Below are 16,023 nucleotides of genomic sequence, written 5' to 3' on the forward strand. Positions count from 1 at the left end.
CGCCGTTCCCCCCCCCCCGCACCTTCCCCGGCCAAAAAGCCAGCCGGTGCTAAATAATAACGGAGCATCCTTTCTTTATCATCCCTAATGGTGAAAAAGAGACGCGATATTGTGACAAATATCGAGACACAAGTGGCGGTTTTCTTTCCTCTCCGTGTTTGTCCAATTAATCTCGCTCTCGCTCTGGCCAGGCCAGCTCGGCTCGTACTTCCCCACCTTGTCTGCAGAAACGCCTGGTGTAGCGCTACCCGGGAGACTTACCGTATCATTTAAAGGGTGATATTTGACACCTGCCCGCTCGCCCTCAAACCTAAACTGAAACTAATAGGTGATTAGGAAGGAGTCTGGAGGCCCCCAGGATGGACGGGTGAGACGGATGGATTTTCGGAAGAATGAGATCAACCTTGCCGATCGCCGCCTTCTCCCTGCCGGAAAGACAAACGAAAGGAGCTCCCGCAGAAAGCGCCGGGGCTTGCTTTTAACATAATCGTAGAACTGGATTAAAGTGAGGACTGGAGAGCTTCGGATCCTGAAAAAAAGAAAGAAATCAAGTTTCCTAGTCTGTCGTTAGGAATCTGCCAAGACGCCTCCGTTTTCCAACCAGGCAGAGCCAGAGTCCCTTACACCAAGCCGAGCTCGCGTCCCTCGCTCCGGACTCCGCTTGGGGCCAGTCGTTGGCATTATTGAGAGGGTTCCGCTCGGCCCTAGGCGCCGCGGAAAGAGGGCCCAGCTCCTGCTCGTCTCTTAATCTCATTAGCCTTGTTAAAGGGGTAATTACCCTGTTACCTTCTCCGACAGTAGTGGAAAGCATTCGCAAGATGGCAGAAATGCGCGCTTCCTAAAACGGGCGGATTATTGGCCTCCAGGCACAACAAACCCGCAAACAGGCCGACACCGCCGCATTTTGACTGGCGCAGGGAAGCCAAACCAGCGCCGGCTAGAGACCCTCGGCAGCCCTGTGGGAGGGGCAGCGCGCTGCCAGTTGCGAGGGACGCTTCGCCCTCTGGAAGGGCGAAAGGGGCTCGAGAGGTTGCCTTAGTTTGGGTCGGGGCTCTTTCGCGGCCGGGCAAAAAAAAAAAAGTCCATTTTGTACTTCTGCGCCTGCCGTTTAAGGAGGCGTTTAGAGCGTTTCAGGAACAGAAGGGGCAGAAATGAGGAATCCTCGTGGCTTAGTAATGGCCTAGAGCGCAGCGGAAAGTTCGTTTTGGATTCAGTGCATTTTCTCTCCTCAAACTTCTATGTATCGACAGCCCCCTTCAGTCTTTTATTGCCGCTCACCTCTTCTAATTTGCTAACAAAATTACAGAAACAGAAGGTAGGATATCTAAGAGAAGACCGAGATGATCCTTCAGTCACAGCCGACTTTGCAGAGGAGGAATTTGCTTTCGTTTTTTTTTTTTAATTCAGACTTGGAACTCAGTGATATTTATGATTTCTCTAAAGTAGTCTCTTTGTTCATTGCTCTTTCCAGTGCAATTCTTCACAAGATTATCCAGATCAGTAAATTTACTTTTACCTAAACTAAGAGCAGACTTACTCACCAGCTTAGGTGGTTGTTTTTCTTTAAAGAATAGGCCTCGATTAAACAATGTTTTTAATATCTCCACGTTGGATCTAATATATCCTCTCTGACCCCTCCATTTAAATTTACTCAGTGTTAGCTTAACCATGCCGTTCAAAGTAAATGGTACTGAAATCAGCAGGAAGTGTGCATAGGAGTGCAATCTTCAAGCCAGCAAAGAAGGGGTCAAAAAAGTCAAGATGGTGGCCACAATCATGCAATCAAAGCCACGCATGTAAAAATGGTGGCCACCACCTTAACTTTATTGACCCCCTTCCCTGCTGACATCTGTGCAATAATTGCAAACATCCTCTCCAGCATCTCCTTGGTTTTCAACTCTGCACTTCTTCAGAATTGCCACTTAGTAACACAGTCCTAGATCTGTCAACTGAGACATGCTTTAGTGGGATTTACTCTCAGGTTAGTGAGTATAAAAGGCCGTAATTTCGATCTACTTTGCATATGTCTAAATCACACAGGACGCAAGTGCAACCCTATGTGTATTCTTGTGGAAAAAAGTGCCACTGACATTAAGAGGACACTTCTCAGTTGACACTCCTCGAACTACGTGGCTAGAGTAGCAAATTTAAGAGGTGGTCTTGCTGTACAAATATCCTCTACTATTTTGCAGCACTTTTTATCCACCCAGTTCCTCATTTGGGCTTACTTCGGCACAGGCACAATGTCGCTGCCCATTGCAGATTGAATCACTGCAAACGGGTGGGTTTTCCTGGAGGGGGGGGAAACCAGAAGAGGCAGAATTCTGCCAATTTAAAACCCAGTCGAGAGGAATGGAGGCGGTGGGCTTTCTTCAGGGCAGTTGCCACACATTGAGTGTGGCTCTTGGCCCGCTCCATCTGCCTCCCGCGGAGCCAAAGGTGAAAGGCTCCTGCAGGTAAAGGTTGCTCTGGGCCTCACAACCGGCTCCCTTCTGCCCACCCAAGTTGAATCAAATCTGTTTATTAAGGAGGGGGGAGGCATGGAGAGAGAAAGAGAAGAAATCCTCCATTCCCTCGGAAAGACGCCTGGCAGTCAAAGAAAGGAAGAAAAAACATTAGTTTGCCTGAATTTCTTGCTCTCTCCTCCCACACAACAGTTGCAAAGTCTTTCTTTGGCCACTCAACTTTGCAGGCACAAGAACCCAAGGAAAAGAGCCTCCCACCGGCAGGGAATCATACTTTCAGAGACGAAGAGCAGTTTTCCTTCCGCCATCCTCTCTCTGGACCAAGACGACTTCGGGCAGAAAGAGGGAGACCAAGAACCCAAGAAGCAGCGTGCATTTGTTTCGGGAGGCCTTTAACTGCCCTGGAAGCCCTCTCTTGGAGGGCCTTGGGTGAACAGGCTTGAATGGGTCCTCTGGGCTACTCCCAGGCCTTCTTCTCGCCTGAGCCGGTTTTCCATATGAGCTCTTGATGGAATTACAGGCCCTACCCTCGTCACTCTGTGTAGTAACTTACTCAGTCTGCTAGTAAACTGCTATTGGGTCTTGGAAAAGAAAGAGAGAAGCCAAGAAAACACAAATGAAAATCTTGGGCCAGAGGAAGGAAGGGCTTTCTCCAAAAGAAGCAGGGAGGCGGTCTGGGAACATTTGGGACAAATAAGTGGGATCAGCTTTCCGACCTGCAACACAGGAGTGACTGGGAAATGAGTCACAGGCACAAGGACAGGAGTCTGACAACACATGTCCAAAGAGGTCTGAAGCAAGTTTTGGGCATTCTATAGGTGGCCAAGCTAGTGGGCAGACTGACCTGCAGCCAGGAATTGCCTCATCCTTCCAGGGAATTGCCCTGCAATGGCATTGGGAAGATGATGCACAGCCAAGGCAGTGACTGTGGTTTTTTGACTTCTGAATGTTCACTCAACATTCACACTGGTTACTAACTCTGGATCCACACTATACTGTTGCACGACTCAAAAGAATATGCTGTTCACAGCAGCTAGACTTGTCAGTGACCTGATTAAGCGTGTTCCTAGGCCCATGAATGGCTTGAATTCCCCTGGCCCAAGGAAGCGCTCAGGTCTTCAGGTAGGAGAGGGCACCCCCTAGGCCAGGCGGGGCTCTTTTGCCTGCTCTCTTGAGCCCCTTATTTGGGGCTAAATGCAGTCGCAGGGTTGGAGGGGGGAGTCAGCTGTAAGGGAAAAATAGCAAAACATCTTCAACAATAAAAACACTCTTAAATAAAAAGTGGTAACTCCAGCTGTTCTTCCTAGCATATCTAGACTGGTTTTGATTTTTGGACACCTTGCAATGGATTTCGGGCTGCACTCTTACGCACCTTTACCTAGGAGAAAGTCCCCCTGGCCTGAATGCAGCGGGGCACTTCCCAGGACCCTGGGATAGGACTGTGTGGCTCTTGGCCATTAGGCGAGCGCGGCCTTCCTCCTCCCCGCTGCCTCTCTCTCCAGCAAGGGGCTCCGCGCCAGCGTTCCTCCCAGGATCCCTGCTGGAATTCTTGGGGCATTTTCCTCGGGTGATGCCTGGAGACTGCCAGTATGTCTTTTCACGTTCTGAGACTGCCTAGCGTGTGCGGAGGCATTGAAAGCCACCTCCCTCCGACAGCAACTGCAGGGAGCCAACAAGAATAACCGGTTTAAGTCGAAGCAGACCCATTTTTGGAATTTCTTTTACACGACACACAAACCCGTGTACGTGCCTGGGTTCACGACACACCAGAAGTTCTGGAGGAAGGACTGGAGTTTTGGGAGACTTACGGAATATGTCGAAACGGTTGGTGGGCCAGCGTACTCAGCTGCTGTTTCCTGGCTTAGAAAAAAGAGAGAGAGAGAGCGGCCAGTTCCGTTGTCATGCTAGCCAGGACTCTGCGGGGCTTCCTCGGAAGTAGCCCCCGCTCATTCGCCTTGGGCAAGGAGACCCGCGCGTTCCGGGTGTTGAACCTTCTTCGCCATTTCTCTCCCTCCTGCACCTTCTCCGAGCAAGCCCTTGGCAATCTCTGGTTCCGCCGCTCTTTTGCTGCGGTTAAACTTAGATCCTGCTTTTTATCTGCTGCGATCTTAACCTCTTCCTGCCTTTAATCCCCCCACCCCCCGGTCTTCCTTGTTGAGTTTCTGCATCCGCGCCACCTCCGAATGTGGAAGGCGACTGATGGGTGAGCCAAACTCGATCGCTCCGGCCCTGCCACCGAGGTTGCCGAAGCAGGACCATGGATGTCTCCCGCGCACAATTTCCCCCTTGTAAATGTAACCGCTCTTTTTCCCGTCAGAGACCTTCGGCTATTGTTTCATTAAACGCGACGCCGGTTAATTACAAGAAAACACAGACGCCTGCTCCCCGAGTCGTTCTCTAGTAGGCCGCAAATGGTGACTATCCCGGCCTGGCCTGCGTCTCCTGCAGTCTGCTGCTGAAAGCGTGTCTTTTCTGGCCTGCTTGTAGGGCACAGAAGAAGTCTTCAGTCTCCAGCCCCCAAACATGGCCCAGTTCCAGAAGCAAAGCGAGGTCTCTCCTTCGGAGAGGAATGGAAGGGCGCTCGGTGTAGCCTCATTCAGGCCGGCTCTTAAGTCGTCCCATTTGGGGGCTGAGCGGTCACTTCAGAATAAGCCTGCTTAACAGCGTGTTGGGGGAGGGGAGGCGGAGGTTTTTCCCCAGGAACTCTCTAGGTAGGCCTCCAAACCAATGAAGAACCGATTGGATCGTGACCAAATGCATTTTGGAGTGGGATAATTCAAGCTCTCCCGGGGCCAGCCGTCTTTCCATTGCTTGACTTAACATTAAAGCCAAACAGGAAGGTGTCAGCTTCTCACACCTTTAAGATTCCCCCTGCCCGCTGGATCCCTCCAAACATTTGTCCAAATTTTAATATTTTCAGAGTGCTTCCTAGAAGAATCACCGGGTTTTCAGAAACATGGACCTGCGCTCTCGCTCTTTGAGCAGTTGAATGTAAAAACAAGCAGGAGGGAGGGAGGAAGAAAAAGAAAGAAAGAAAAAGAAAGAAAGAAAGAAAGAAAGAAAGAAAGAAAGAAAGAAAGAAAGAAAGAAAGAAAGAAAGAAAGAAAAGAAAAGCCACAGAAAGGTGTTTGGGAATGGCATCTGCATGCAAAATTATTAAATTATCCCTTCACATAAAATCAAGGAATCTCCCATGCTTTCCCCACCCCCAAATGTTAATACAAATGGGCTGATTAAATCGTTAAGGTTTCATGTTGAGGGAGGAGAGAAAAAAACTAAAACTTTCTGGCTACTCTCTTTCCTTCACACACACTAGATTCTGTATATTTGATACTGTTCTCCATCCCCACGGTAGACATGATGCCTGTATGTGAATGTCCTTTTGATCTCCCAGGTGCACTTATTGTTGTGAATAAAAATTATTTTGACAATTTGCTAGCTGTTAGGTTGAATTATGCCCAATTTCAGTCAAATGTGATCTTCTTAGCAATGTTCTTATTTGGGAATAGATTAATCTAAGAACTCAAACTTGAAGAGAGAAAATATTGGTGAGAAATACAGTAAAATGATCTAAGGATTAAGTGGAAAATTTTTAGAGTTTAGGAAACGTGTAAATTCAGCCTTGGTGGTTGGGTGGTACATACTGGGGGTGGGCTGGAGATGCCATCAGTTTCTCATGTGACAATCTAAAAATAGTTTTCTTCCCCAACAGAAAAGCCATTTATTTTCCATCAGTAACATATGTTTTAGAAAGTATAATTAAATGGAATTCCACACAAAATTCTGACTATCTTACATTCTGGTCTATAAAATCTTTTCTGAACACCACTTTAACTAGTCCTCACCATTTGAGGACACAGATGAGTAATTCTGCTTTTAACTTGTCAAACATTCCTCATTGAAAATTGCTTTTACTCAAGGATGACACCATTGACTTCTGCCAGGCTAATTTTTCCTAAATTCGTTTACAAAGATAGCCTTTATTTGCAAAAGGCTTTTTTCCCCTTTTTAATTAACAGAAAATGTGAGGTTTGACAAATTGCAAAATTTGGCATTTGGATTTAGGGCAAATATAATCAAGTGCTTTACACAGATTTAATTTTAGTCTGACTGTACAGTACAATTCAATCCATAGCTTGTTTATGTAGAAATAGTTAATACTCAATTTCACTAGTGCTTGCTCTCAGGTAAGCATACACAGGATTTTAACCTAAACAGGACTGATGCTCCTCCTAAAACACAGCCCCTCCCTCTAAAGTGGTAGAAATTGACAAGGAAAAAAGGCTTTTATTTTTTCTTCAGAAAAACCCAACCCATTCTTTTAATTCATTCTCAACATATGGGTAGGAGAAAAAAGTTCCTCTAAGTTTAGAGTGAGTTCTAATTGTCACATAAGCTGAAGGAATTATTGTTGCTGTTGTTGTTGTTATTTAAACTTGTATGCGCCTGACTCAAGGACTCTGGAAAGTGGATCATCACTTGCAGGTCAGAATGTATAGCAGAATCCTAATCCTGTTTTCTTGGAAGTAACACAAAACCTGCACCGAGGAAGAAGTTGGGAGTAGACGACCTCCAAAGGCACTTCTCTCGTCTCTAGGGTGGTATGACATACTAATGCCAGATCTTCCAATATAAACCATAGAGGTGTTGTTAAGATCACTGCTATAGATGCACCTCTGAACTGACACACACACCCCCCATTGCTAAGGGCAGCTCTAGGCACGAACTAACTAAGCCCTTTCAGGTGCGTGCACTTTTCTAGACGTTCGCTTTGTATTAACTCTCAGGGAAACGTGCTCAAACGTTAAAGAAAACCTGGGCAATTTAAATATTTTTGTCCTATGTCTAGATGTGTACATTCCAAGGCTGGTTTCAGCCAGCATCTGTTTTACCTACCGATTTGCTCACTCGTCTACTTGGAACCGAGTCCCACGGACTGCAAAGGCAGACTTTTCCGACCTAGGCTGGATTGCAGCCTTGGAAAGTCCATTCACAGGAACGTACCTTTTCGTTCCCCTCCCCACTATGTGCGCTGCAGGACGAAAAGCCTGATTCACAAAATCAGATTAAGCAGAAATATGTACGTGTAAAATTATTTAAATCTCGCCATTCGCGGTTTTGAGGGCAGCGATCAGTAGCTGTTCTCTTCTGCAGTTTCCGAAAGGCTGAACGCCTCCTGCCAATAAGCCGGTAAGTCTAACCAGATCAGTCCCGGCTGTGGGAGCGGCCTGGTACAGCACCGCTTCCCGTCGTGGCGGCCTCAGCTCTCCCCACCCCGGCCCGCTGGAGCTGGTCCCTGCCTAGCGACTAGCGAGCCTCTGGAGGTCGCCCCGAACCGCGGCGTTGGCGACGAGCCAAAGCGAGCGCTCAGCACCGGGCGGCCTGGCTTGATCCCCTTGGGGCCGCGCGAGGCCAGAAGACTAGGGAGGGAGGCAGGTCTGCTCTGCGTCAAGGAGCCGCCGGCACAAAGGCACTATTCAGCGGCAGCCATCAGGCACCCCCGAGCCTGGAACAAGCAAGAGGCGGCTCCAACCAGAGCCAGACTCGCCTGCGCGCCAAGCCCGCCGCTTCCAAGCTGAAGACGGAGGGCCCGCCAGCTCCGTTTGAACGGGGCGCCTGGGATCGGCCTCCACAGGGGCGCGCGCGCCTCTGCTGCCACCGTACAGGCGACCGAGCTGCCTGTTTCCTTTCTCCGGCCTTGCGGGAGGCGCCCCTCACCGCCAGGTTTGCACAGATCCGTTCCAGGGCCTTCCCCCACCCACGGGCCCAAACGTCACGCGCATAAGACGGATTTCTGAACTCTCTTCCCACTGCTGCGCCCTGGTGGGTGGGGGCGCGTGAGCGAGGAGGAGTGAGGGACAAGGCCCTCGGGCAGATCCACCTGTGATTGACCTCCCTCCTCCTCCTCCTCTCGCACGTGTGTCATCAAAACAAAGGGGGGGCGGGGAGCAGCTGAGGAGTAAATACTGAGTAATAAACAGCAATCAAGAGCGAAACTGAAAGAAGCGGCCTAGTTGCTGAGTTACCTTGTCAGGCTCCCCTCGGCCGGCCTTTATTGAAAGCAGTCGGGCTGGGTGGGCTGCAGTCTGCAAGCGCACCGAAGTGGAAGGTTTGCTTGCCCGATCTTGTCAATGCCAGCGACGCTGGAGATGCTGCCGGATAGCTAACTCTCCCGTTCTCCTGGCAGCAGCGGCAGCAGCAGCGATTTCGAGACATTTCCCAGTTCCCTGAATGCCAACTAAGAGAGGGATGGTCTTTGCTGGGGCCTTTTCAGGGCAAGCACATCTGCAAGTTAGTCCTGGCATGTTGTCCTTATGTGAAGGAAGCTGCCTTTGCTCCAGACCTCTTAATGCACCTTTTCTCCCTAAGGGATCTTATTATACCCAGTGAAGGTTCACCTTCCAAAAGTATTACTAGTCTGGCCATCCTAGAGGGCTTCCTTGCTTCCCCAAGATCAAACATTTCAGTGACATTTGAAACAGCTGGACTCCAGAACAGCACCCGAACTATACTGCTTTCACATGGGAAGCAAGTTGCACTGATTTTCGGGGGGGGGGGGGGAGGAGGGCACTTCCAGAAAGCCTTGGCGTAAAGGAAGAGCATTGCATCAGCCAAGCGGCCTGCATGTCAGTTCTGTGCCTGCACTGAAACCATTTTCTTAACCAAGTGCCCTCCAGATGTGTTGGCCTAATATCATTCCCAATCCACATGGTGGCTGTAGGGCACTTGTTTGGGGAAAGTTGGGGTAAAACAGAACCCCTATCCTCCTCAAATCTACGTATTTTGTCAAGGCATCTAATCCTCAAAAGAGTTGGCTGTGACTGCTAGAAAGACAGGAAGTTGCTTGTGCCACTGGAAATCAACTAAATCAGCAAAGGAGCACTCACAGAAAGCCTCCCCCTTCTGCCCCTCTGGTTTCTCTCATGAAGGAAATGGGGAGAGGGGGGGCATTGGTCCAAAATAATGAATGACCGAAGAGACAAAACCGCCTTAAGCATAGTGCTTGTTTCTGTTCTCTGCATAAGCTCGGTAAGGTCAACAATGCTTTCCATGAATTCTAATGGGGTTTACATGGTACCTACCCAGGAGTCCGAAAGCTGAATTGTGAGCGGACCTGGGGAGCGCTGGTGGCAACTGCCTCTGAGGTTGCCCTAAGGAGTTTCTCCTACCCCACTTCTGAACAAAGCTGAAACTGAACGGAAAGGCAATAGCCACCCCCACCCCTTCAGTCCAATTTCCTTCTCTTTTCCTTGGCTCCCTGTATGTACAACAACAAACACAAAGGTCTCAAACTAGCTAAACTTAAAGTACATAAAACCCTTATTATGTCAGTGATGGGAGTTGAACACAAGCTTGTACTTAATTTTCTGGCCCCCACTGAACTCAACGGCTTTCTCCCAACCTTTCCTTTGCTTGTTACACTTTCATGATTCTGGTCAGACTATGAGGTTCTGATAACATATTCTATATCCATTTACTGTACAAAATGTACAGAGCTGATACTTGATTCAAAATGGTTTAGAAGAAGCCTGAGGATTCTTGCCTCCAACACCCATATTTAAGCCAGTCAAAAGAATAGTATAATCCAGCCAGAAAGGATCCTGCTGCCATCAGCTCTCTCTACATCAGGACTGGGTAAGCCTGCTATCAGAGACCAGCTAAAACCAGTTAGCTGGGCATAGATATCTTAAGGGTTCACCTATGAAATCTGTTTCACTCAGTTCAGCTAGATGCAGCACCCACAGCCTTAAAAAGAGACGCAGGTCAATATAAAGAACTTGTTAAAACCAAGCTATTTTGCATTTGAAATTTTAGGTAGGTCTATTTCGTTCCTTCAAAGTATTGAAGATTCCCTTCAAGATTAACTAATTTAGGGATCTGACTATAATTTAAAATTGTAGTCCATGTTCTTTGGATTGTAGTCAAGAAACTAAAATATAATCCATCTCATTTCAAAAGTTATTAAGAATTTACCCAAGACCAAGGATAAATTCTATAAATACAAAATTTAAATTCCCATGTGATCCCTTTCTTGAGATTAAATCCCATGTAACTTAATATGATTCCCTTCAAAATACATACAAGATCACCCTGCACAGCTTAGCCTCAGTGCGTTGTCCTTCTGATACTTCAAAACATTTTTTAAAGAAAACAAACTTTAATAAGTTACTGCAATACTGCAATTACTTGTGATTAATTCCTTAGTGGAAATAAAAATAAAAATCCAAACCACCAAACACAGATTCAATTCATCCCCATATTTGACCCCTCTTTTCTTATCTCCTTGGAGGCCCAGCTGAGGTGAGAAGGCGCCTGATTAATTCTTAATTAAATTAGTCTGAATTTATTTACTATTTGTGGCCTTTAACAATCCAGGGACAATTACTGCCAAGTGTTGCCTTAGATAAGAACAGCTGATAGGAGGTTGCCTTCTCTTGAAAATTTGTGCCAGAGGCTTAGCAGTGGAACTCTCCTCGCTGCTCCTCTGATGGCTGACCAATCGCTCCCTGCTAAAAGAGTGGATTGCATTGTTCTGGTTATTTATTGTAGGTGAAAAGGAGTTTTCCATATACCTCAAACTCCTCAGTTCAGGGATTGACCTGAAGGTGAGCTTCTTCATTTGACAAAACTTAGCCTTATGTTCCTGCAGCCATCCCCTAAGGCAATTTATTCTATTTAAGAAAGAAAAAAAAAGGCAGAAAAATTATGAAAGAAGGTGGGTGGGAATCCAAACCACTGGTAGACAGGGCAGCAGGGGCCATGGGGTTGAGCTAGTTGCCCTTAAAAATTCTTCCCACTCACAATCAGTCCCTGCAAGAATCATCGGTGGTCTTGTGGAATCTAGAGACTAACTAATGTGTTTGGCATTAGCTTTGGTGGACTAGAAAAGTAGACTGAAAATCTATACCACAATAACACTGGAAGTCCTTATGATGCTTCTAGGCTTGGATGCTTTCACTCTTAACAGTCTGAAAATTAAAACAAAAAACCAAAAAACAACCCTAACAGCAGCCCCTTTGTCTAGAAGGGGGGGGGAAGGGGGGGATAAAGTTTAGTTAAGAGTGTCGTGCATAAATGAATAATCAGTCAAGAAAGCTAAGGCACAAATGATTGGTAGAAAGCCATAGGCTGCAAAATGCTTTACATACTAGGAGTACGTACACACACACACACATACACAGAGCTATATATTAAAAACATACTGACCTACATTTAGAAAGGTTCAATGCAATCTTATGCACGCTTGCCCAGGAAAAAAGTCCTGCATCAAATTAGTGGGATTTACTTCTGTGTAAAAGCACTTAGACGTGAAACCAGAAAATGCTGCTAAAAATAGCAGGTTTACATACACCCATTATTTGTATCTGGATCTTTTTATGACTTCTGTAATGCCGCCTTCCTTTATGCGTCATATGGCAATGCCTGTAAGTTCAATTAGCCAAATGTCTCCTGACCTTTAGTTTTAATGCTAGCAATTGTGATGGTTTGGCAGCTCAGATTTTTGTGAATTTTTCTCCTAGCCTCCAAAGATACAATAACCATAAATCTCAAAACTGTAACAATAACACTTCTATCAAGAAAGTGGTTGATTAAGAGCACTTGTTTTATGCCACTTTCAACTTCATCCAAAGTCCATCTGACAGTGCATTCCATTGAAATCAATGTAAAATAGATGAAATCAATGGTATTTACTTATTGATAAAATAGCTCAGCAATGATATAAATTAAAATTGATTTGCTAGCGCTTAAAAGTTTTGCAGATATAGTTATTAAACTCAGTAGGTTTTTAAAAAAACAAAACTATTGTTTTGATTATCACTAAATACAAGACATCCTATTATTCATGTTTTTGGCTATAGATTTTTTAAAAATTAATTTAGAAAGAGGGATTAATATATCCAGACATAAATGCTCTTGGTCCAATTGAATGGTAATTTATTAATAAACAAGTCAATAACTTCAAGGTATCTTCAACAAAAAAAGGAAAATGATAAAATGATAAAATAAGATTAATACAATTTCCCTTTTTCTTATATAATGGAAGAAAAAAATGAGCATTTCAGATCATTTTAAAGTCAGCTTTTCTGATGGGAGAGGGAAAACATTTTTGGTGTTTGGTCCAAACGATCCAACGACAGATTTAAAAATAAATTACTATGTTCCATTTACACTTTAAAACAAGTCTTTGCGTATAAAACAGCCCTTACAGGGAGAGCGAGAGAAAGAGAGAGAGAAGAAGTAACACGTGTACTGCGCAATCCACGTTGCGTAGGAGTCAATGGGCAAACTTCTGATTTTTGAAACGGCGCTGAGCCTTGTTAAGTGTGGCGAGGGCCCCACTGAAGTCAATGGCAAAGCTCTCATCGGTGTCAGAGCCGCCGGGGTAACCTTGTTCCGCGGCCTCTCTGGCTGGCCAGCTGACCTGCCTTGCGCGCTCAGTTGCGGGGATGCGCGTCCTTGGTCGGCACCTCACCAGTCAAGCGCAGGGCAGGCAGCCAAGAAGGCTGGCGCAGGAAAGCGCGCGGGATGGAAGCTAAACCGCGGATCTTTTGAGGGCTGTTGGGGGGGGAGGGGGGAGACAGTTTTCAGAGGCAAAGGGAAAAAAAAGCATACAAACTTACGTGTTATTGGTGTAACACTGTCCTTTAACAAAGCATGACTTAATTATTTATTGGGCAAATGCTGTCTTTGTACTGAACAGTCTTTTCTTTGGTTTGGTGGGGAAAGGCGGCTGGAAGGGCCAAGTGAAGTTCTTAGTAGCCACTCCGCTCCTTTGGCCTCCCTTCTGAGCGCGGCCGCCGGGTCGGGCGGCGGCTCGCTCCCTTCCCGCTCCTTTCGGTCAAAACTTGCTGCAGTCGTAGACGAAGGCGCCTGAAGGGCGATAAAGGGTTTGGCTGGCGGGAAAGGCCATTTGGCAGCTGCTGGCCGCGCCGCCCCCATTGCCGGGAGAGTTGTTCAAACCCAGCCGCTGCGAGGACTCGAACATTTCCCTTACGGCGTGGAAGTTCTGCTGCTGGCCGGGGTAGCCCGCCGACGCGGGGGAGGCCGACGGGGCTGCGGCCGAGGCCGGGGCCAAATGGGTCAGGTCTCCCACTGCCGAGGCTTGGTTGAGGTACCAAGAGGCCAAGCGGCCGCCGCCTTGAGGGTGCCCCTCCTGAGGGCTCAAGCTGAGGGAAGACGCGCTGCTGCTGCTGCTGGCCGCCAGGCTGTACTCGGGCAGAGGGTCCTGCTCGACGGGGCTACTGCCCAGGTGGCCCCCGCCGCTCCGATCCCCTCCGCTGGTGCCCCCCGTCCCTCCCCCTGCGGCGGCGGCTGCAGCAGCAGCCGCCGCTGCCGCGTAGAGGCTCATGGCCTGCAAGTTGCAGTGGTAACTGCTGCCAGTGCTGGTGCCTCCGCCCGCTGGCGAGGCCGCGCTTCCCGCGCTGCTGGTTGTGTTGACGCCCTGACTGCAGGGGGCGCTGTAGAGCGAGCTCTGCGCCGCTGCCGCCACCGGTGAATAGCAGCTGCTTAAGGCCAGGGAGGGTGTCCTGGAGGTGGAGGCGGTGGACGACGATGACGAGGCGGACGACGACGCGGCGGCGGCGGACGGCGGCAAAGCCAAGAGCTCGGCGGAGGCGCCCTGCGGAGAGGTACGCAAGGAAGTCATGATGATGTTGTCCACGCTGAAGCCGCCGCCCCCGCCTCCACCAGGAGGGCCTCCGGGGTGGTGGTGCGGCGGGGGGTGATGCAGGGCAGCGTGGTGGTGGGGGTGCGGGTGGTGGTGGTGAGGGTGCGGGTGGTGGGGGTGGTGCTGATTCTGCGTCTGGGACTCCACCGCTCCGCCGGACTCCAGTCCCAGCGTCCTCCCGCCGCGCGGGCTGCCGCCGCCGCCGCTGGAGAGACTGCTGGTGCTGGAGCTCTCCGGGCTCTCGATCTTGGGCACTGGCGCTCCTCCCAGCGGGGACAGGGCTTGCGGGGGAGACGCGGAGCCGTTCTCCGTCTTGATGTCCTGCAGTCTGACAGGCGGCGGCGGCTGGCCTCCCTCTTGCGGCTGGTGCCGCGGCGGCGGCGGCGGCGGCGGCTGCTCCTTAAGCTGGAGGCGCTCCTTCTCCTCCTTGTCCTTGACGGCGTCTTTCTTCTTGAAGCGGCGGCGGCGGCGCAGGAAGGAGCCGTTCTCGAACATGTTGTAGGAGTCCGGATCGAGGGTCCAGTAGCTGCCCTTGCCGGGCTTCTTGTCGTCGCGGGGCACCTTGACGAAGCACTCGTTGAGCGAGAGGTTGTGCCGGATGGAGTTCTGCCAGCCCTGCTTGTTGTCCCGGTAGAAGGGGAAGCGCTCCATGATGAACTGGTAGATGCCGTTCAGCGTGATCTTCTTCTCGGGCGCGTTCTGGATGGCCATGGTGATGAGCGCGATGTAGCTGTAGGGCGGCTTGACCAGGTCCTTGGGCTGCGGCTGCGGCGGGTACGGGCCGTACGGCCTGCCCATGCCGCCGCCCCCGCCGCCGCCCCCGCCCGGGTACTGCTCATGAGCTGCCGGGTGGGTCGAGTACATGCTCATCGGGGCAGGCATGGCCGCGTAGCCCCCTCCGGCTGCCGCCCGGTAGTAGCTCTGCTCGCCGCCGAGGTAAGGTACCACTCCCAGGGAGTTGGGGCTGGACACCGAATAGCGAGCCTGCATGGCCTCCCTTCCAGCAGCCCAGCCGGACCAGGCAGCAGCAGTCTGGCCGCCTCCTCCGCCGCCGCCGCCGCCTCCGCCGCCTCCTCCTCCCCCGCCGCCGCCTCCTCTGCTTTCCCCCCTCCACCCCTCCGCAAATCCGGAGCCAAAAAAGTATAAACCAGGAGAGGCGACCAGGATCTTCCTTCTTTCCAAAGAGGAGGAGGAGGAAAGTGGGTGGGGGGGCGAACCAACCCCCCTCTGGGTCCTATTCGGTTTTCTCCTCTCCTCGACTCAAGTGTGCAAAAAGGAAAGAAAGAAACTGCAAAAAAGAATCAATAAATAAAATAAGCCAGCGAGAAAGGGAGGAGGGGTGAGAGGGGGAATCGATCTCCTTCCCTCCCCCCTCCTCCTCCTGGTGGTTCTTCTTAAACCGAGGCGCCGACACTCCACGGAAGCGGCCGCCACCGAGAAGAAAAGTTAGTTACTTCCATCGGGCATAAAAATAGAAACGCGCGCCCGCGCGCACTCACAGGAGCCCACTCCGTTTCCCAGCGTAGAGTTGTTTTTCCCGCGGAGCTCGGCAACAGGTTGACAAAAGCTGCCCCAGCCAGGCGAAGTAAACAGGGAAGAGAGGAGAGGAAAAAATGAGGGAGAGGCGAGGCCCGGTCCGGATATTTCTCCCCTTCTCTCCCCCTCCGCCGCCGCCGCCTCCTCCTCCTTTCTGGTCTAGGGCTGAGTTTAGGACGACAGATCCACCTTCTCCCGAGCGTCTGCGGGTTGAAGCGCTGCCCCGGTCGCCGTCTCCGCTGCTTCGCTCTCCCTTGCTTAGCCGCGAGCTGCTCGGAAAGGCGCCGGGAAAAACTTCTGAACTTTTGAGCATCCGTCGCAAAGGCAAAGACTTTTTTACACACTCGCTGGGGT

At 49.8% G+C, this 16,023-nt stretch overlaps 2 protein-coding genes across 2 annotated transcripts in view; both read right to left on the reverse strand.

Annotated features, from left to right (window-relative positions):
* The window catches only part of LOC148213700 (uncharacterized), a 33,717-nt gene extending 21,484 nt beyond the window's left edge, over window positions 1-12,233 (reverse strand). Inside the window, exon 1 of the mRNA XM_088130880.1 lies at window positions 262-12,233. Within this exon, the coding sequence (XP_087987006.1) occupies window positions 262-269 (8 nt within the window). The 5' untranslated portion in view covers window positions 270-12,233. The remainder of the gene's footprint in view (window positions 1-261) is intronic.
* Window positions 12,234-12,384: 151 nt separating this feature from the next.
* On the reverse strand, window positions 12,385-16,001 carry FOXC1 (forkhead box C1). Its single transcript, XM_007442210.3, has one exon. It carries the CDS (start codon window positions 15,121-15,123, stop codon window positions 13,306-13,308), a length of 1,818 nt encoding a protein of 605 aa, XP_007442272.2. The 5' UTR covers window positions 15,124-16,001; the 3' UTR covers window positions 12,385-13,305.
* Window positions 16,002-16,023: the final 22 nt, after the last annotated feature.

Source organism: Python bivittatus, unplaced genomic scaffold (genome assembly GCF_059951505.1).
Source record: "Python bivittatus isolate LINGU-HERP-01145 unplaced genomic scaffold, Pbiv_v1 ctg000840_np1212, whole genome shotgun sequence".
NCBI lineage: Eukaryota > Metazoa > Chordata > Lepidosauria > Squamata > Pythonidae > Python > Python bivittatus.